This window comes from Strigops habroptila, chromosome 4 (genome assembly GCF_004027225.2).
Source record: "Strigops habroptila isolate Jane chromosome 4, bStrHab1.2.pri, whole genome shotgun sequence".
Lineage (NCBI taxonomy): Eukaryota > Metazoa > Chordata > Aves > Psittaciformes > Psittacidae > Strigops > Strigops habroptila.
This window is the reverse complement of record NC_046358.1, coordinates 82,604,120-82,625,194: the sequence shown is the minus strand read 5'-3', so window position 1 is coordinate 82,625,194 and position 21,075 is coordinate 82,604,120. Positions and strand designations below refer to the sequence as shown.

The 21,075-nt window shown below is 46.9% G+C and overlaps 1 protein-coding gene across 2 annotated transcripts in view; it reads left to right on the top strand.

Annotated features, from left to right (window-relative positions):
* Positions 1-21,075, top strand: part of RNF216 (ring finger protein 216) — a 79,240-nt gene that overhangs the window by 51,706 nt on the left and 6,459 nt on the right. For both annotated transcript variants that reach the window (XM_030483505.1, XM_030483504.1), the window contains exons 15-16: positions 12,797-12,894; positions 15,306-15,528. In XM_030483505.1, coding sequence (XP_030339365.1) covers positions 12,797-12,894; positions 15,306-15,528 — 321 coding nt within the window. The remainder of the gene's footprint in view (positions 1-12,796; positions 12,895-15,305; positions 15,529-21,075) is intronic.

The following is a 21,075-nucleotide window of genomic DNA, read 5'->3' as shown; positions in this document are numbered from 1 at the left end:
AGTACAAAGAGGTGATTCTTTGACTTTCTCTAAAATGCCTTTATAACATAAAGCTCCAACTGTGTAGCTCCCTCAGTAACAGCAGCCTCCCCCCAAAAAACTGCAATAGATGGTGTCTTGGGATCTTAACATGCCGAAGAAGCATGACACTGAATTTTTCTCCCCCAATGCCATTGTGCAGATATCATCTCCCTTAAGACAAACTGAAGCCTGGGTTCATTTTTACTTCTGGAGTCATAATGAGTTCTATGGGTTCCACCCAATACTGCCGCATTGTTCTGTGTGATTCCGAAAGTGAAACAAAACTGAAACTGTCCTGTCAGCTTTTGTTGTTGAGGTATCTGAAGTGCAAGGAGTAAAGTGCTGATGGCAACCAGCAAGTGATTTTCAGTGCAGGGTCATTTGGCCTTCATCTTGGTGTAAGTGAGTTTAAGTACATTAAGTGTTTAATGGTGTAAAGGCAAGAGAATATTTTTTCATTAAAGAAAAAGGAGGGGGGGGGACATAAAAGCAAAGTTACTGTTCCTGAATAAAACGACTTCTCACTGCTCTTATTTATGGATTGAACATGCCTGCCTTGAAGCTCAGGAATCCAGAATAATATCTGATGGAAGAAATGTAGGGGTTTGTTAAGCAAACATAAACATGCCGTAACTAAAAGGCCAAGCGCATTCCTGATTTAAATGAAGTTCTTGGCTTGTTAAGCATCTTGTTTCAGCAGATGCATAAGTAGGTGGTGTGGAAAGGAGTGTTTTGGGTCACCTGGTAAAACAGTGCATCTGCAGAGCCCTCACTGAGGCTTCCCAGACCATGCATGGGAGCCCAGGGCAGGGCTTCCCGAGCACTGCCTGACTCTGCCTGTTTGCTCCCGTCTTTTCTTGCTCCCTCCCCTTTTGTCTTCCTTTAAAAACGAGACATCTGCGCTCTTCCACCCTTCAGTGCTGTATCCCATGTGCATCCCTGATGGAAGAGGGAGAAAAACCCTTTAATCCTTACGGAGGGTGATGGCGGCAGCCTCTGGTGCTTCCGGAGTTTTAAGGAAGTTGCTGAAGTTCCTCCTTGTTGACTCCCATCGGCAGAAATGTGACAGATGGGTCTTTTCCTTTTATGGCCAATAATGCTGGTTTCCCTCTGCAATCAAATCCTGGGTCAGAAGTGGAAGTGAGAAGTCGGGCAGGGGGGAAGGCGCTGGTTTTACCAGCTCCCACTGGGTGGGGATGTGATTTGCGACATAGTAAATTCTAGGCTAAAATAAGCCAAGTTACAACATCTACCCAGAGGTGCCGGTTTTATTTGCTTGAGGGGTGCCTTAGGTTTGTTGCTTGAGTCACAATTCCTAATTGCTGCCTTTCCTTAATTTCATGGGGTGTTTATCTAGTCGAAACACAAGATAGTTTTCAGATAGTCTGATTGGGTCTAGATTATTCTGATTGAATCTAGATAAGCACAGGACAATACCCACTTCCTTTTGACGGTCACCTTCAGTCCTTTATACCAAGTGAAATGTCTTGGCCTCTGATGGATGTCTCGGAATAGTTTTCTTCTGGACCCTAAGAAGTCATTTTCTGCAGCAGTTAATGTAGTCTTGGTGCCTGCCACTTGGCACTGGCCTCGCTCATTAGCTGAGAGCAGGTAATGTCCCTCTGGGTGGTAATTGCTGATGGTGTTGGTAAGCCAAAAGCCAGCTTTGTCAGCCAATAATGTCTGTTAAAAATCATCCGTGCATGCAAATGGTTCAATGAATTTGAACCTTAAAAGTCTTTTTCCAATAAAGTGAATCTACTGTTTCTTGCTACAAAGTGCTTCATATCCTGTTTCACGACGTTAATGCAAATGGCTTATTTGGCAATCGGTTAAACTGCTCATTTTTAAGTGGTAGAGCTCATGTTTCTTCCCTGCAAAACCTGTTGGCTGACACTTTAGTTCTTATTCAGCACTTGAGCTCTGAAATTAGGAGGAAAAAGAGAGTAACTGGTTAGGAGAGTCTGTCGTGATGTCCTCAGGACTGTCCATGAGCCTCCTTTGCTTCCAGGAGCTGCCAACTGAAATGAAATGGTTCATGTATGGGCTCTCCCATTCTTTCCTCTGGCAGGCAGCTGAAAGACTATTCTTACCCTGGTCCAACTGGTTGTAATTTCCCTACTTGCGCTTTTGAACAACTGAATCTGGCATTTGAAGCAAGAGTGGTGGATGTGGGCTCACCCAAACCTTCTCAATGTGTTACCTATCTTGTGTTTCATTCCAGCTACCCCTCACTAGGTCACCAGTTGTGGGTGTATAGTTGGGGCTTCTCTTTTGGAGAAGGGTGTTCTGAAGACTCCATTCCTTGACCGTAGGAAGGGCAGTGGGATTTGCTGACATGGAAAGCCTCTTCCCCAGGGTTACTAACTGATCAGTAGGAGCTACCCATTTCCCTACGTGTTGGGGAAGCTCTTTGGAAAGGGTTTTCAGTAGCATCCGCATATTCTTCATCTCTGTTTTAATGATGATAATGTGTTTGGATCACACTTTGGGGTTTTTTCCTTCCTCTCCTTGTCTTCACAATAGAGGTCCTAGGAAAATGAGCACAGGACCTGTAAGCTGCACTGGGGCCAAAACCAGGCCTGTTTCTAAAATACTTGCTTGTGCTGCCAAGGTACTTAATCCTTTCAGAGGAATTGCATGGACAGCATAACTTAATCCACCTTTTTGATAGGGTAACCCCCAAAGCACCACTCTCGATCCTTACCTAAGTACTCCATACTTGCAGTTCTCTTAATTCTTTTCTTCCTGTATGGATGTAGAAGGAAGGAGATGGTCCACGTGTGGTAAAGGTGACCAGTGGACCTTGTCTTGCACCAGAAGCAGCGTTCCTTGGTGGCCTGGGTTAGTAGGATGGTTTTCCTTCTTCTGAACCAGCCAGAAGAAGGAAAAACTGAACTAACATCAGTGATAAAACGTGAAATGTTCCAATTTGGTTTGCTGTTGTGGTTGGGTCATGGCAAAAATGGACTGGTGCTACTTGGGAATGACTTGGTGGGTCTCAAACGGATCCCTGGAGATGAGGTGGGTCTATTGAAGCAGGGGGAGAAGAGAGGAACTGGTCTTTCTGATCAGTGTTTGTAAGTGTGCCAGAAAGGGAGCTGCTTGCCTTGGGATTTCACAACACCAAGGGCTGCAATGCACTCTTCCCGTCTCACTTCTGTTGTGTCTCATTGGGACCTTACCAAGGTTTCGGGATTCAAGGACTTTTCAGTCTCATTTTCTCTGCCTCTTGCCTGGTCCCACATGACTGTGCAGAAGTGAGCCTGTCTTTCTGGATTATCAGCTTTTGTTTCAGAGCTGGTGCAGGTAGAGAGGCCCCCTATGGATTTGCTAACTCAGTTTAGCTTCAATGTCTGCAGATCTGAGACAGTTTTCCTCTTATTCCAAAGTGTTTCTAAGCTCCACATTTTTCTGTAACTAAAGAAAAGGTGAATTGAAAGGGATTATATGACTTAGAGGAAAATCAAATTACAGATTAAACAATTCTTCTGATTAGAAGACAAACGTGTCCTGAGTTACCCTTGTTTGGCAGGACATTGCAGCACCACTGTTATTAACCTGCCTGTCGTTGCTCAGGAGTTAAGGTCAAGATTAGACTGTTCTGGGGGTAAGGAAGCACTTTGCACCATGGTCTTGGATCACTGTATCCCCTCAGCCATGCTCCTTGCCTGGGCTGGAGGGTTTGTGCTGGATATTCCTCTGTTATTGCAAAGCCTCAAGGCTGGTATGGTCATGCCTGCAAAATACCGCTGCTCATTCACATGGTGCTGGTGTGGTGATGGCAGGGGCTGAAGCTGGTGTTTTCCCCCATTGCAAGGTGTGCTTTGGGTAAGAAACACTTTGGATCACTGCAGCCTGTGCCTGATGGTTTTAGACATCACTTGTCTCCCTCCATCTCCTTCCCAGTGTCCCCCTGCTCTCTGCGCCCCAGGACAGGCATGCTGCATGTACCGAAGCTGAGGAGCCAAACAGCTTTAGCAGGGCTTGAGAAAAACACCCCCAAGTTGTAGTTCTGAGGCTACTTTGCCACCTCTGAACCAAACAGAACCCTAGGCCCAGCTGGTGTTATTCTGGGCTGGTGGGTGTTTTAGGTACAGAAGGAAATGGGAACATCATCTGGGGGCTCTGAAAGAGGAACTGGTGAGTTGCTGGCACATCTATTTCATAGAATCATGGAATCTCAGACTGGTTTGGGTTGGAAGGGACCTTAAAGCTCATCTAATTCCAACCCCCTGCCACGGGCAGGGACGCCTTCCACTAGAGCACGTTGCTCCAAGCCCCCGTGTCCAACCTGGCCTTGAACACTGCCAGGGATGGGGCAGCCACAGCTTCTCTGGGCACCCTGTGCCAGCGCCTCAGCACCCTCACAGGGAAGAGCTTCTGCCTTATATCCTACCTAAATCTCCCCTCTTTCAGTTTAAAACCATTCCCCCTTGTCTTGTCACTACATGCCCTTATTACTTTTAGTACTTTGCTTTAGTTTGGTGCATACTTATTTGCTTGATATCTATTGTTGTTGTTGTTGGTTGTTATTATGTTGAACAGGTATCTGAATAGCTTTTGTGGTGCAGGAGGAAATCCAGTGCATGTTTGCACTGAAACTTCAGGTGTAAGCTCCCATCACACTGCACTCTTCAGCGGCTTTAGGTTTTTAACATCTCAGTCCTCTTTCTTGCTGGGAAGTGTCAGCAGACTGCTGGTCTGGACTCTCAGCTTTGGTTTTACCACTGGTTTATTTTAGTGTAGCAAATGAGCTGCAAATGACTGTCACATTGGTGAGTTTGGGAGATGGAGGTTACCAGTTCAGACGGCCATTCTCAGTTTAGCTGCAGGAAATGCTATAGCTATAAATACTGTGGTTACAGGGCTGGACTCTGGCTCTTGCGCCATGCAGCTCAGTTCAGGGGCTGCAAAGCTGTCCTGTGTCTGCACAGAGCTCTTGTGGGGAACAGCAGGTAAGAAGTACCACGTAGGCATTAAACCAATAAATCAGATGCATTTCTGAGATTTCAGGAAGGTGACGTATCACTTTGCTTTCATTTTTCTTTATCCTTTCTTTATCCAACATCTTTTATTTTACTAAGGCCAGTTTAAAGCTAGAAGCACCCTACTTTGGGGTTTTCTCCCCTTTTGGGTTTAATTTCCCTGGCAAAGCAAGCTGTGCTTGCCCAGTTTCTGAGGGTGTATCTAGAATAAAGCTATTCACCAGCATAGCTGCTCTGCTGAGATCACATTTCTCATCCCTTGCTGGTGTTACAATGACCTGGAGTGTTAATTTCTGCTGTAGGTAGAGAGTACAGTTAAAAAGGCTCTAAAATTGGAAATGAAATGTGTTAATGCTGCTAAATTACCGTCCAAATTGCCATATTGCAGAGACTCATTAAAAGTGGTTGTAGGTATGTTATATAAATGTGGGTCTCTACGCAGCTCTTGGCAGAGGAGTGGATATCTGTAATGCCATCCTTTTGTAATACACTAAAATCTGGGAGACAGCAGGGGGAGAGAAAACCACGAGTAAAATAAGACTGATGCCACTGAAGGAGGCTTCCTCCAGTTCCTGCCACCCTGGGGAGGGATTTGTATCTGGGTTGGGGTGATTTGTTTGTCATGTGGTGGTGTAAGAGGGAAGTTTCACAATTAACTTTAGTGATTGTTCCTCTTCTCAGTCTTACAATGTGTTGTTAGCACGTACCTCTGCAAATAAGATACCTTGGCTTTTTGTCCATGCCTTAACATTGATGGGGTTGGGTGCAACCCTTTGAGTGACCTGCCAGAGTTATCCTTTAAAAATCAGGCTCCTTGTCTTGAAATCTAAATCAGTTCCTCTCCTAAGGTCTCTCTTGCTTCCACCACTTCCACAATTGCTACTCCTGTTATTTAGCCCTGATAGATTTCATCACTTAGAGTTCCAGAATCCCTTTTTGTGTGAGATTGTAGGATTAAATGGAATAACCTTGGATGTCCTCTGCTGAATGGGGTAAGGCAATCTGCACTGGGGGGAGAGGCAAGAGGGTCAGCTGCTCAGTGCTTTGAACTAATCTGCTAGTATTCAGTTATTTACATTGGCTGTGAAGGCACGTAGCTACTGTCTGCAGTCAGTCCGATAGATCCAAGAACTGTGGTTAACAACTACAGATACGTTTTCAGTAGCATGGACTGAATTTCTTTTAACTTTCTGCCCTGGAAAGGAATAATACGACCTCAGGTATACTGATTTAGACATCTTCAGTGTGTCTGAATTTAACCTGCCTTTATAAAGGGACCAAGAAGTGGTTTCTTCTACCTGCATTGCAGGATGAGGGGTGACCACCTCTGGGTAGGTCACAAAGCAAATCCATCCTGGCCATATCCAAACTTGCTGGAGAGATGCTGAGTGTGGTATCAGTCCCCCTCAAGGCAGAGGATTAGCTTCTGATAAACGCTATTTTAAGGGGAAAAGCTTATCCTTATGAGAAACATTTGCTCCTCAGTTTAGGGGGAGGGATCCTGGTGTGGTGAATGTGCGATGCAAATACTCGAGTTGCTCATTTATGCAGCCAACCTGCTGCCTGCAACTTGTGGTATATTCCTCACCCCGCTGGAGCTTGAGAGGAAGTAGCTTTGAAACAAAAACACTTTCAAAACGTCCCAGATATTTGAGAAAAACCCTAAACTTCAAAGTTTTGTACAAGTTCAAATTAAATCATGCTCCTTCTCAGTGAAAGAGCGGTTTCTCTTACTCCAGTTACACTACAGTACATGAGCATGAGATCAGTGAGCAATTTTATGTGCTGGTGTGGTTTCCACCTCTGACCATCCACAGGGTGATATTGATGCTGAGCAGCACTTGTGTGAGGCTGCAGATACTTTTGCTTTATAGGTCTCTAACCACTGCACCCAAACCAGCAGCTGATCTGACCTTTTAAAGTCAAGCTCTGGGGAGGGGAAAAGCTTGCTTTGGTTTGGCATATGTGTTTCAGGAACTTCCAAGTTATAGATAGTGCTACTGACCTAGGCAAGCATGGGTTGCAAGATACCACGTGTTTCTGGTTCTAAGATGCTAATGCGGATGAGCCAGACCTCTCTGGAATTGACCTGCCAGCGTGTTTCTGGAAGCAAAAGAGCATTAAAACATCTTAAAGGTGGGGAGGGAGTACAGTGTGCTTGATTTAACAAGGGGATGCAAAACAGGAAGTGTTGGTCGAAGTCATCTTTTTAGGGGTTTAATATACTGCCGTAAAAGCTTTAACCAACCCTTGGGTGTTGGATACAAATGCATGTTTTTCTCATCCAGCTTTTAACTCTCCATCACTCATAGTTCTCTACATTTATACCCTGGCATGTTCTTACAGCCTAGTCCAAGCCTTATCCCTTTGCTTTATGGCTTCCTGCAACCTCTCCCCTCCCAGAATAAATGTTGGTCTCCTCCTTCCTGTCCCAGGGCCCGGAGCTGCGCTGTGGCCAGCAGCCGCTGAGCGGCAGCCCTGCCCAGGAACATCCCATCCGGGGACCCAGCACAGCTCCGGGGGGAGCACAAAACCCTCCTGGCTCCAAGGGGTGTACTCCCACCATCCATCCATGGCACAGTGTCCGGTTTTCCGTGCTGTATTGGGTTTTATGTGTTTGGAGTTGGTACCTGCTGCCTATCTCGCCTGTTGCGTATGGGGATGCTGATGGCTCCGGGACCAGAGAGCTGCCACAGCAGTTCCTGCTGGAAGGAGCAATCTGTACTGGGTGTACTGGGCTCCCTTTTCCCTGCCTGGGTGTTTGTGCATCTCTAAAGAAGGGTCTCTCATCAAAATGAATTGTCTTGGGCTGGATTATAGCCTCTTTATCCCAGTTTACTGTATAGGAAATCCCAGAAGCAGCCCCCAAGGGGTTTGCCCATGAGAGCTTATCCATGCTTAAAGGTTGTATTCATTCAGCTACTTCTGCATCCATTTTTAGTGAAGGTCAGTGCAGCTTTAGGGACAGTGGAGACTCTGTGGGGAGGAAGACTGTGTGGTTCTTTGTTTTCCCATTAACTCGTCTGGTTGGGAATTGCAGCCCTTTAATTAAACCAGCGCAGTATGGACTGGCCCTGAGGTGCTATTCTGAGACTGTTGCATTCACATCTGCTTTTGGGTAAAACTTGGCCTGTTTGAGGTTAGCCTGTGCTATTGTGTGCCTAAAAGCAGGAAGAAGCAGAGAATCAATCACTGGGGCTCCGTCCCCAGCGAGCATCGGAGGGATATGCAGTATGTTTTAACCTCCCTCTCACTCCTAGCAGGGAGCACAGCAGCGAACCCCGGGTGTGCAATCAGCAGACGCTGCTGGAGTGTGCAACTCGCCCTTCCTGGGGGATGCAGGGAGTCGCACGGCACAAGGATTTCATTAACCAGCATATGGAGAGCTAAGGCAGGCGCTGGACTCTGCTCAGAGCCGCCACTGAGAGCTGGAGGGCGGTGACGACAGCCTGGGCCACTGCCTGGTGGTGTTTAAGTTGAGCTTCCCCACCACCACCTCCCTTTGCATTTCGCTCAGTCAGTGAATGGCTGAGTGTGAGCTCCTACAGAAATGCTGTGGGCAGGCGGGCTGTGATCCGTGTGCATCATCTGATGTTTTTGTCCATGCAGCATTTGTTTGGGTTGAAAGCAGGAAAACTAGCCTACAAGAAAGCTGGAGAGGAGCTTTTTATATGGCATATAGTGATGTATGGGGTGATGGCTTTAAACTGACAGAGGGTTGATTTAGATTAGGTATTAGGAAGAAGCTCTTCCCTGTGAGGGTGCTGAGGCGCTGGCACAGGGTGCCCAGAGAAGCTGTGGCTGCCCCATCCCTGGCAGTGTTCAAGGCCAGGTTGGACACAGGGGCTTGGAGCAACCTGCTCTAGTGGAAGGTGTCCCTGCCCGTGGCAGGGGTTGGAACTGGTTGAGCTTTAAGGTCCCTTCCAACCCAAACCAGTCTGTGATTCTACAATCTACATTGCTGGCAGTGTGCACAACAGCCAGAAGGACACGGAGACCGGCAGAGAGAAGTTGATAACTTGGGGTTTGAGTTTGTTTTGTTTTCCCCTCCTTGATATATGGGTTGGACCTTGGAGAGTTATTTAGTAGATTGCGGAATGAAAAATGTTTAAGCTGTGTTTTAAAGCCTGTAGCATCCATTGCAGATACCAGTAGAAGTGCTGAGGAAGGTGGTGGGTTCATATAAAACACTCCCTTCTACCTGATATAATTAACAAGGATGTTTAAGGATTGTGCTGCCCTTGCTAAAAGCAAACTGGCCACCCTTAGCCAGGCTGGCCCTGAGCACAGAAAGCTGCGTATCCGCACTGCTGACCCTGGGAACAAAGGATCCTCCTGAACCCAAACATGTTTGTGTTAATCCCGGCTGCTTCCTGGCGGCCAGCAAGAGGAAACGGAGCCACTACCTCTAACAGATGTACAGTGAGGAGATTACAGTGTGTGATTAAACACCCTCTCCATCACATCCTCCTCTCTGCTGTCCCAGCACAGCGCATTAATGGACTGTCCCAGGCTGGCTGCCAAGCTCGGGCAGATGTAACAGGCAGCAGATACTTCATCTCCTGCATCCATGCCTGGTTTGGAGCCGTTTGCTGATGCCAAGGCTCCTGCAAGCACACCACCCCTTGCACCAAAAGCGTGAGCTGCATTAGCTGTACCTGCCTGCGAGGCTGGGGAAAGGCAGGAGAAACCCATGGAATTCCCACCATCAGAAATGGTGAATTTATCTGGAAAGCTGTTAAAACTAAAATGTGCTGTCCGTAATCAGTAGGCCAGGGTTTGCTAATGGACAGGGTGCTGAAGAAGTTGGGCAGCGTGTTTATTTTGGTATGTTGACTTGCTTTGTGGTTGCTACACTTGGAGTAGATGATTTCAGGGCTGAGAAGGGCTCGTTCCCTCTTTGTGTGGGTTTAAGGCACTGCCTCATATTGGAGTAGCCAGTCCTAGTGCCAAGTGCTGCTCTTACAATAGAAATAATTTAAGCTGGTGGCAGAAAATCAGCTATCCTACTGTGTGTTTAGGTTAATGAATATGGTAATGGCAGAGTATGTTTCTTTATCAAACGAAAAGCTGTTTGTGCAATAAAAGAACCCCCTGTGGAAAGTGTAGAGATCAGAATTGTCATATGTGAGGCATGCAAAACCGTCATCAGGCGAATGGGGTGGATTTGACTAGGAGTGAAAATTAAAACAAAGTCACTTTTCTGTTCTTGGAGGAGAGCTGTGACCTTGGTTATAGTGCTGGAGCCTTTGAGCCATGGGCGTCCTCCCTGCTTTTGTGTGAAGGGGTCCAACACAGGTTCCTGTAACTGCCAACAATGTGCCATTGTCTTGGGTAGAACAAGGGGAGAAGTGGCATTTTGTTCTGCTAATGGCACATGTATTGTCCATTCCTCTGTTCTGGAGAGGACGTGGCTCGGTCAGAGGCAGCACCAAGTGATGCTCGGAGTTGGGAAGCCATGGGGACCTCTCCTTTGCAGGGTGCATTGGAACAAGCAGGCAGAGCTGCCTGTGGGCTTTGCAGCTCCTCATGGCCAGCATATTTTGGAAAGGATCCCAGGAATGTGCACAGCTGCCGTGGCACTTGCTGTGCAGGAGTCACAGTAATGAGGAGAACCGGATACCTGCTATCTCACACCATCCCAGTGCGTTTGGGAATCCGCGTTGCCTTGCCTCTTCCCTTTCTCCTCGCCTGCACAGAAATCCCTTTTCCTGAGTGCAGGAGACAACTGTTTGGCAACTAACAGCAGCCTTAGCTCAAGGGAGAGCATTGTGCTTAAATAGCTGCAGCGTGCAAAGCAAGGGTGGTGGCAGTAGCAAAAAGCAAAGGGAATGGCTTGGTACGAAAGTCTTAAGTGGCACCATCTGCTTCCAAAGGGCATCGTTTCTAGTTCAGCAGTGAAGGAGGCTCCTGGAGTTCAGTAATTGGGAATAGTAGGCTCCTGGCTGGAATGTGTGCCAACCCTTCTGGCAAAAAGCTGTTCAATCTTTGTTGCTGGCATGTGAACGTGGGTCTGTGTAGCACGGCTCCAAAGACGGGTTTTAACCCTTGATGTATGTAAAAAATACCCAAAGCCTTAAAGCACTTTTGATCTTGGAATGGCGTGAGGCCAGGTGTTGAGAGTAAAAGGGGAAGGTGGGTCAGGTACATGAGCAGCTCCAAGTCTGATCCTCGCATGCTGATAACAGCCAGATGTGACCTGCCAACAACACACGCAAAATGGTGCCTGTTTTAACAGCTTTAGCAGGAAAACACAGGGTATGGTGAATGATTTATGAGAATCAATAGAACCAAGGTGTTTACTGCCCCTTAAAGCTGGTGCCGGCATGCCAAAGGGTGTGTTTGCAAGGTGAGTGATCCCAAAATCCTCTGCTGAGCTTTTGGGGGACAGTCACACGCTTGGCTCTTGTCTTACTATAGCCTTTACCCTGCAGTCTGCAAACGTGTCTGGTTTACCAGCCAGGATGAGGAGCCTTTAATTCTGCAGATGAAAGCACAAGCTCTTACACATCTCCCAGCGAGCACAAATACAAACAAGTCAACGTTTTGCACCATCTCCTAGGGGTGGCTTCCTTGGAAGCTTTGGTCTTCATCCTGTTTGTCCAATTCATGATCAAAAGAGTGTTGCTGCCTACGTGTGTCTTTAAGCAGTTACTTCTATTTTATCTCATATGAACGCCAAATTTCTTCATTAAAGTAAAATGAAGGTAGTGCAGTCAAGTAAGATCTGTCTCTGCAAACGTTATCTTTCACTAATAGCGTGACCAGAGCTCTTCTGGGACCTTCTTTGGTGTGGAAGGGAAGAGGATGCTTCACAACCATACGGGTTTTCCTGCCAGGGGGAGAAAGTTGGATCGAAAAGCCTGAGCCCCGGCCATCCTGAAGATGAAACAGTTGGATTGTGCAACATGTACTTTTTCCAAGTTTGATCTGGATGTTTTTTAATCTTCCTCAAATTAAAAGGAAAAATCTCTTGTTTGACCCAAAACAAAATGATGTTTTCTTTGGCCAACCAACTGAAAAAATCAACTTCTCCCCAGTGTTAGTCCAAGTTCCCTTGCCAATAGTGCCTCCACAGCCCTCCTGCTCCACACAGCTTTACCAGTCCTGGATTAGAGCCTTGTTGCTGAAGAGTTTACAAGAACAGGGGAATTCAGTCACTTGCTCTAAGCTTAGTTCAGCAATTCGGGTTAAATTTGTAAATATTTGTTCATATTCCACCTCTGTTTATGAGCATTTGTCCACATCCTGCCTTTTAAAGCTATTTACTTATGTAAAGTGCTTTAACTTTATTTTGGGGGGGTTTATAAGGCATAATATGGATACTTTGCTTGTGTGCATGGTGAAGCAGAGGATTGGATGCAGCTGCAAGGTTTCCATCGCCTGCTCAACTAAAGCCCTTTAAATGAAGGTGCAGGGTTTTGGTCAGGAAACAATGAACTTGATGTCCTTTAATACCATGTTTTCATCTTTGCAGTCTCCTCTAGGAAGTGACTGGTGAAATTGGTAGCAGTTCCATGAGTTTTAGGTGAACTAGGACTTACGGACTTGTTTTGTACTTACGTTCTTGTGCCTTGGAAAAACCCTTGGCTCCCATTACTTTATGGGCTTACTCTGGTCCCCAGTGGAGGACAGATCTACAGACCTCTATAGCAAACTGTCAGCCCAGTCCTCCACTGATAACCTGCAGCTTGGTGAGGGGGAAGAGATGGGAATTTTCCCAGTTCCTAATGCTGTTAATGGTGTGCCGGGTTTTCTCTTCCTTTAATGCTTGTTATCCTCATCAGGAAACATGTCGGAATTGCCAAGTGCTGTGGAAGGAGCACATGAACCTCACCTGCGAGCAGCTGGCTGAGAAGGATGAAATCAAATACAGGACATCTGTGTAAGTAAACTCCACAACCAAGCCAAAATGGGGTGGATGAACCCCCAATACACTAGGCAATACACTCTGGTGTGGAGGGGGTGAGAAACCCCTCTCTTCTTGTGGCTAGCAGAGGCCCTCAAGTTCTGCTGGGTGTCCTTCCATCAGGGAGGTCCTAGGGATGTCAAAGCCAAGGGGTCAGAAGGCTCCCAGGATAGGATTTCTTGCTGTGGAAGATATTTGGCAGTGGATCCAGCAGGTAATTAGAGAACGTGGGAGAGCTGTCACCAGACCAGCCTGCTCCTCTGGCTAGCCGAGTGTCTCACAGGCTGGCACTTACTCCTTCTCAGAGGTGAGAAAACCCCATTAGCGTTGCTTCAGGGGGAGAAGGGAGATGTTGCGCTGAGGCAAAGAAGTGTATTGAGTCACAGTAAGTTGTGATTACCCTTTGAAAATCCCGAGTGGAGATGATGTGTGGATTGCTCAGCTCCTGCTTTCTGGCTTTGTGGGAGGAGATGTGTTTTCTTACAGAAGCTTGTCTCTGTTTCTAGCTGGTTTGTAGGAATTATTACAGAATGGAGCCACCTTTTCAGGTGTAAATCCCAAGTGCTTCCCTAAAATCTTTTGAAGTTTAATCGCTGTCGTTGCTACAGTAAATGACAAAATCCTCTGCCTTTAGGGAATAAGGGACAGAGCAGTCAAAAGGGACTTGCCCGCATTGCCTAATCCTTTCCTCTCTGATTTAGCGTCTGTCTGGCATGAGTAGAGGTTGGAAAGCTTCACCACTGGGAGGCTGAATGACTGTTGTTTGCTCATCCCGCAATCCCTAATTCAGAACAAAACCTTTACACATTTGATATGACTTCTTTTCTCTGCCACTCCTTTCCCTGTAGGAAAGGGGGCTGAGGAGGAGCGAGTTGTCATGTCCCTAATAAGGAAAAATACCAGTTGGAAAACCTTTAGCAGAACGTTGCTGTGGATAGATGAGTCTCACTGCCTGATACAATAAAAGCTTCCTTTTGAAGCGCTGTGTAAGGAAAGGGAAGCACAGCTGGAGCTCAGGCCAAACTTCCTGCCTTGCTCAAAGTTTCCCAAAAAAAATCTGCAGCAGCAGCATCCTGTTGAGGAGCAGAGGGAAGAGCAGCTGCAGCTCAGAAAGTCAGTCTCAAGTGGGGTTTTTTTCCCCTCCATCTCTATTCTTAGCACATCTCCAAATGCCTTGGTGCACATTATGCCAGGTATAACTGCATGGGAGCTTTGGGTAGCTGCAAGGCTGATGTTCCCACCTCACCATTCCCTGTGCTGTGCTGATGGAGCTGGTTGTGAGGCTGTGCCTGGTTTGCTGCTGTGATCCTCCTCTAAAATATCTCCTTGTCATCCCCCAAACACATGTTGAGTTTGCAGGTCCTCTAAAGGAGCTGGGTGGAGATGCCTGGCTAAGGAAGATCATTCCCCACTGTCAGAGCAGCACAGCCAGAGAGCTGTGCTTCCCTCAATGAAAACACAGCCTTTTTACTCTTCTGTCATCAAATTTCACTTCTAGGTTGTGAATTAAACTGTAACGTGATCTCCAGCGGTCAGAAAATTGGCCCTTAGGATGTCAGCTTATATTCTTAAGTCTTTTAATTAAATGGCTGAGGCTTTCCTCCAATTCTGTGCCAAAATAGCACTGCCACAAGCTGAGCCCTTGCACTGGAGCATGTGCTGCTGCCAGGACGTCTCCTGGGGACAAGGACTGTGCTTTGTCCTCGATTCCTGTTTGTGCTCTGTTAAAACCCATCTCTTGAACCTAACGCAATAACCTCTGGAAAATGTATGTAGGGAATCTTAAGAGAAAGGGGGAAAGCCCAGTCTCTGTGGGGAAAGATGGGATTATTTTCCAGTTACTGATTGAAATTTAACAAAAACCAAATAAATCTGGAGTGTAGCAGCCAGGCTTGGGGGAAGAAAACATGGTCGTGGCAGCTTTGTAGCCAGAGCAACAGGCAAACATAAAACTAGCTCGTAGATGACAGCCAAGGGTTTTCTTTTCCTGAAGTTTATCTCCCAGGCTCTATTTCTCCACAGCCAAGTCAAGCATCCATGTGCCCTTTGACTTACAGTTTAAATTCCTCCCAAGCCAGAGCCCGGCGCTGCGGTGTTTTGGCTCACATGGAAACCAGGATCAAGTCTGCAGCATGCAGCCAGCGATGGACTTTCTTTCACTTCATTTGTTCTTGAGTTGTCATGGGTTGGCTCCAAGTGGAGCTGAGCCCAGACCTCCTTGGAACAGCGGGTGGACCGTGGGGATGGCGTAGGAGGAAAGAGGAGGGGGAGAAGTGCGTTGGAGATGGGTGTTAAAGCATGGCTGGGATGGCATAACAGCAACTTTAGTACAGGCTGGTGGCTGCAAACACCCTTCTCTCATTCTTCTCCCTCCTCTTGCATTACAGAGAAGAGAAAATGACAGCAGCCCGGATTAGAAAATGCCACAAGTGTGGCACCAGCCTCATTAAATCAGAGGGTTGCAACCGCATGTCCTGCCGCTGCGGTGCTCAGATGTGCTACCTCTGCCGGGTTGCCATTAACGGGTACGACCACTTCTGCCAACACCTCCGGTCTCCCGGGGTTCCCTGCCACGACTGTGACAAGTGCTCTCTCTGGACAGATCCCACAGTAAGTAACAGAGGACTTTTGTGAATGATTTTCACCCTGATTTCAATTACTGTTCCATGCCAGCGTGTTGAAATACATGGCTTCCACCAGAGGAAGAGGGCTGGCTTTAGACAGCCCAACTTTTTTTCCTTTCCCAAGGCAGCTAAAAAACACACTGGAGAAGCCTACATCAGCACAGAGGCACATCTGACCACAACTTGGAAGGGAGTAGCGTTGCTTTATGGAAAAACAGCTCCTGTTAGACAAGGGGTTTGGCTGGAAGTGCTCCGAGCGTTGTTCAGGGGCTTGTGGAAAGAGCTGGTGGAGAGCGTGTGCTGGCACCAGGCACAGTAGCCAGCATTGGGATTATTTGGACTCATTTTGCAGCTGAGAAGCTGTTTGGTACCGCTTTGCATCTGGAGGCAAGGGGAGGGTTGTGTCTTTTTGGTGCCCAGATCACCCAGCTGCTGGCTCTGCAAATCCCTTTGCAGAGCTGGACCTACGGAGAAAACTGCCTGGAAGCCAACGGAGTTAGAGCTGGGTTTGTTCTCATGGCTGTTGTCAACAGCTGCAGAGGGAGAATTGAAGCATAGACTGAGCTCTCAGTGAAGCCATAGTAACTTAATACGGCTTGTAGCTGTGATGAGCATGGGAAAACTTAGAGCAGTGTCTGTAAATAGAGGTCTTCAATACCAGAAATCCAGAAGGAGTGTAGGTAGGAGCAGGAGTTGAATTTCCTGATTTCAACAAAGCAGTAGAGCAACGTGAATTGTGGATCTGCCTTCCCAGGGCTCGTCTGAGCTTTGTTGTTCCCAACATTTCTTTGTCTTGGGCTGCTGCAGTTGCCAGACTGCTCCCAGCCCCTCTTTCTGCAGGGAATGTGCACAATCCTGTGCTTGCACAAAGCCAAGGAAAAGCCACTCTAAATGTCTCCCTTCTATCTGCAGGCTCTTGGGGATCTCCCAGCAGTGTCGCAACCAACTTCCCAGTCCTCTGCTTGCCTGCTTTTATTCCCTGCATTATCCTATCAATGCGAGGTGTTAAACTAAACACAGACACCTCTTTCTAGACACCCCTGTAGCGTTTCTGGCACCTGGATATGCACTCCTCAGGTTCCTGTCCCACTCCTCCTCGTTTTCCACTGGGATGTGATTCAGGGTTCGGCAGCGCTGGCATCCTTTGTTCCCATCAGGCTGCTGATTGTGTTGGGTGCTGGCATTTGTTCAGAGCCAGAGAAAACATGAAGTCTCTCAAAAGACTCATACTGTACTTTAAAATAAATAAATAAATAGGCAGCACAAAGAGCACACTGTCACCAGGCCCTTGCCAGCTCTCTAATGAACCAATGTTGTGGCAAAGAAACTTTCGCACTGTCAGCAAAGAGCTCGCACTGCTCTTTTTTTGATTGTTATTATTATTATTTTTTCTTCTATTTTTGGCTGATGGAGTGCTGGGGGCTGGGGAGGTGAAGTTGGGTGACTTGTCCTCGCTGCAAAGAATAATGTGAAACTCAAGTGTTGGCTTCTTAAGGTGATGGAGATCTGTGTGCATTGTTAGTGACACTAACCCAGTCCCACCTGGGTGATCTACGCACTCGAATGGGACATGGAAAGTGGGGTTAATGTGGTAGGTGTGAAGAATGGGAATGAATTTGAATCTTGACATGGGGATATGGAAGAGCAAGAGGCCATAGTGAGAATGGCTTGTCCTTTGTCAGGGATGATGTCCATCCAAGGGATTACCCCATCCCAGCTTTGCTGGCTGCTGCGTTGGCATCTTCTTGTACCCTTCTCAACTCCTCTGTTTCCTCTTTTGGCTCAATTTCTTCTATTCTGTTGAAATCAGTAGACAGCTGATGCTGTATATATAGGAACAGAGTATTTCCTGTAGGCTTGCACATGTTTGCAGCCACGCATGTGAGTACAGAGAAGATGGGTTGTCTCATCGCCTGTGAAATTGCAGCCCATCACTTAGGAGCAGGCACTCCTCTCCCTGGACTAGGTTCTGCTGCAGCATGGGGAGGGCACACGTGTGGCACCAAAGCCTGGCTTCCAGAGGGTGACAGGATTTTTTTGTTCTGATTTCTGATAGACTCATGTACAGCCTTAACTTAGAACCATCTTCACAGCAGACCAGTGCCATGGTCACAGTACCACAGTCTTGTCTGTTCGCATTTCACAGATGTAACAGCTTTCTGTCAGACCTGGATGATTTCATGCCTTTGTGAAGGATCTGGTTTGGGTCTCACTCCCCATTATTTACAGCAAAATCAATCTTTATTTTTAAGTAGGGAACCTTTGTTCTTTTCCAAGTGTTTAACGTTTTCTGAGGCTGAAATGATTCTTGCGAAAGTATATGTAAAGCTATTCATTAGCTTGGGTTAAAAACAGATTAAAGACAGTCCTCTAGGAACTGCAGCATCTGTAAGTCTTTGTCTCAAATGATCTTGAGAGAATAAAGCAGACAAAATTTCCCATAATAAAAGGTTAGTTAAAATCTTGTGCCTGTGTTGTAATGAGGCTGGAGTCTGATTTAAAAGTAGTGGTGCAATATTTGCTGGCTCGGAGACAAGCTGCAATCGGGCTGTGGTCAGCAGCTTCCAGGGTTGCAGGCAGTAATCTCTTAATCGCTGCCTTTCTTCTGGAGCTCATCCATGCCCTGCACCCCTGTAGGATATGAACACGTGCCAGGAGCTCTTCTCACTTGGCCAAAAGTCCCCGTGTTCCTCTCCTGCAAAGCCCGTGCTCGCTTTGGCTCGGCTCGCTGAGACGTTGCTGACTGCTGCAGGGGCTGATGCAATATTGCCAGAGACAAAGCTCGGGGATGGAGCAGTGAGAATTGGCTCTGGGACTCGGGGCTGTGTTTTCCCTCCTTTCAAAATATCTCTAGCAAACCTTTGTGTGTTTTAGCCAGTATGTACAAACCCTGTGATGCAGTTTGACTAATGGATTCTGGCTGTTTTGGTAAACCAGGTTCTGCTCTCGTATGTATTAATTTCATACTCATCTTTGGACTATAGGTAATACTGCATAGCAGCTTTTTTTGGCTTTAAAGTTTAAGATGTTTTCAGTAAACTCTTTAAACACTCCCAAAGGCCCATCATTAAAGTTCAAAGCAGAAGACTAATCATTATAAGGTGTTTGCAATTACTCTTCCTTCTAGCGTTATAAAAAGAAGATGATGAGCGAAGACTGTGTAAAACTTCAAATGCATTGAGGAAATGCATGAAGGACACAGCGCTGCCTTTAGGATTTGGAGGGGGGAAAACACCCCTAAACCCACCTTTTTTTAACATGCTATAAAATGCCTTTGTCATAAGCATACAGTTAATTCAGGGTATTTACAGAAAGCCATCAATAGGGAATGCCTGTTGCTAAAATAACTCTGCATGTCTTAAACGCCAGCGTGTGCTTCATCCCCGTCCTGGCCCCCCTTTTCCTGCAGCACTGCGGATGCCCTGTTCCAGTTACAACACAGCCTGCTTTTATCCCCTGCTTCCTGCTGCATGGAGGAACATGCCGGAGACAGCCGATGCCTGTTCTTGCTCAGGATCTCCGCAGCTGATCTGGGAATGATTTGAAATAAAACCCCTTTAGTCCTTTGGAAGCCTCCGTCGTGAAAAAAATCATTTCAAGTTTATTAGGAACGGCTGCAGCCACACATACGTGGAAAAAGCAAGCTGTAAAGAGCCAGAAAGCGGGAGACAGTGGTGGTGGAGGCACTCTCTGAAGGCAGGAGAGGGGTTGTGCAGCCCAGGAATAGTTCCCAGGTCTCTTGTTTTCCCTGGTTCAGGAGGCGGGCAGCCGCTTTCCTCTGACACTTAATAATTAAAGATAACGAGAGCTTTCAAAAGCTCCATGGATGGCACTTTTGTTCAGGCAGAGGAGGTTTTATTTGGGGTAGGTTGTGTCTGTGTGATTTGCAGAGCTTTTATCTCCTTTGCTGCTGTATTTTCTTGTTCTGATGGGCTGTTTGTTTCTCCAGCAGCTCTTTCTGTGTGTGTGCAGGGCCCTGCGTGGATGCTGGATGCAGCTTCTCTGTACCAGCATTGTTGAAACAGGCCATGAAAAGGTGCCTTGCTTAGCAACCTAGCACAGCTCTTTAGTTAATCCAGCCACAGACCCAAGCCACCCTTTCTGCTGTGATTGGCTCCGTGCTCGCCGCATTCCCTGGATTCAATGGGAGAGGGATGAAAGGAAAAGCCTCCTCCATGCCGAGACCCTTTTGCGGGTGTGGGATCACAAGGGCAGGCTCTCAGGGATATGAACATTGGTGGGTTTGGCTGCAGGACTGGGGATGGTTCCTGCAAAGAGCATCCCACTGTCAGCTTTGGAGCAAAGCAGGGTCTTGTTTTGCCGCTTTAAATGCAGCTGCTCTTCATAACCACGTTTGCTTTCTGCGGTGTTTGCAGATAAGAAGGGTGAATACATCTCAGATCCTCTGCTTTTTCCTCTTGGCCACCTCCCTTCTCCTGTGATGCAACAGAGCGTGGGGAAGGGCCACGCTATAGCACTGCCCTGTGTGTTTTCTCTCAGGAGAGGAGGCAAGTTATATCCTTGCTCCGAGACCATGCAGGCTGGCCAGTGCTGAGACCCACCAGGGTTTGGGGGTTGCTTTTCGTCTTTTATCTTTCTGTTTTGTTGCTGTAGGCAAGGCAGCTGACAGGAAGATGACTGTTAATGTGACAAGATGAGTCCCTTCATGCAGCCAGTGAACAGGCTATTAAAATCATCATCTAATCCTTTATTAAGAGACTCGAACCCGCTCAGGCAAACGGACACAAGAGGCTTTTGAATTTGTGCTGCGGCCTCCACCCCATGTGACATTAAATGGGTTTTTCACCACAAAAGCCAGCCCTAAGTGTGCTAATGAAAACTTACTTTTTGGTGTGGATGCTTTACCCCTAGATGAATCTGTCGTCTCCCTCCAATTACCGTGGAATCAAAACCCAGCCTTTGCTTCTCATAGAATTAGAGGTGCTTGGCAAAAATCACTGCTGTACATGGTGAATGCTTGCAGCTCTGAGACTTGTTTTTCAATTCTACCCTGTGCCAATACAATATGGAATAAGCAGAACTTGTGGCACCAGTTTTCCTTCACAAATATCCTTAAATTATCTTGCTGTGCGCATTGTTTTTTATGTTGTTCCATTTGGGATGTGGATCTTTCCTAAATGCTGCAGGTATTGAACTGTGCTGTGTATCCATCACTTGCCAAGTGTAATGTCAGCTGCTTGGGTAGGAAGGTGCATGTTGTGCAGGGTATTTTTATTCTGCCTATATTAACAGATACCAGTGTTTCAGAAATCCTGATGCAAAGAAAAATTCTAAGCCAAGGTTCAGTATGTGGGATTGAATGTAAATACTTCTTAACCTTCCAGTGTGAGAATACACTTTTATCAGCAGAGAAGCAACAAAGCTATCCTTGGAGAGGGACTCTTCATCAGGGGCAGGAGTGATGGGTTTAAACTGGAACGGGAGATTTAGGTTGGATACAAGGAAGAAATTCTTTACTGCGAGAGTGGTGAGACACTAGAACAGGCTACCCGAGGAAGTTGTGAATGCTCCA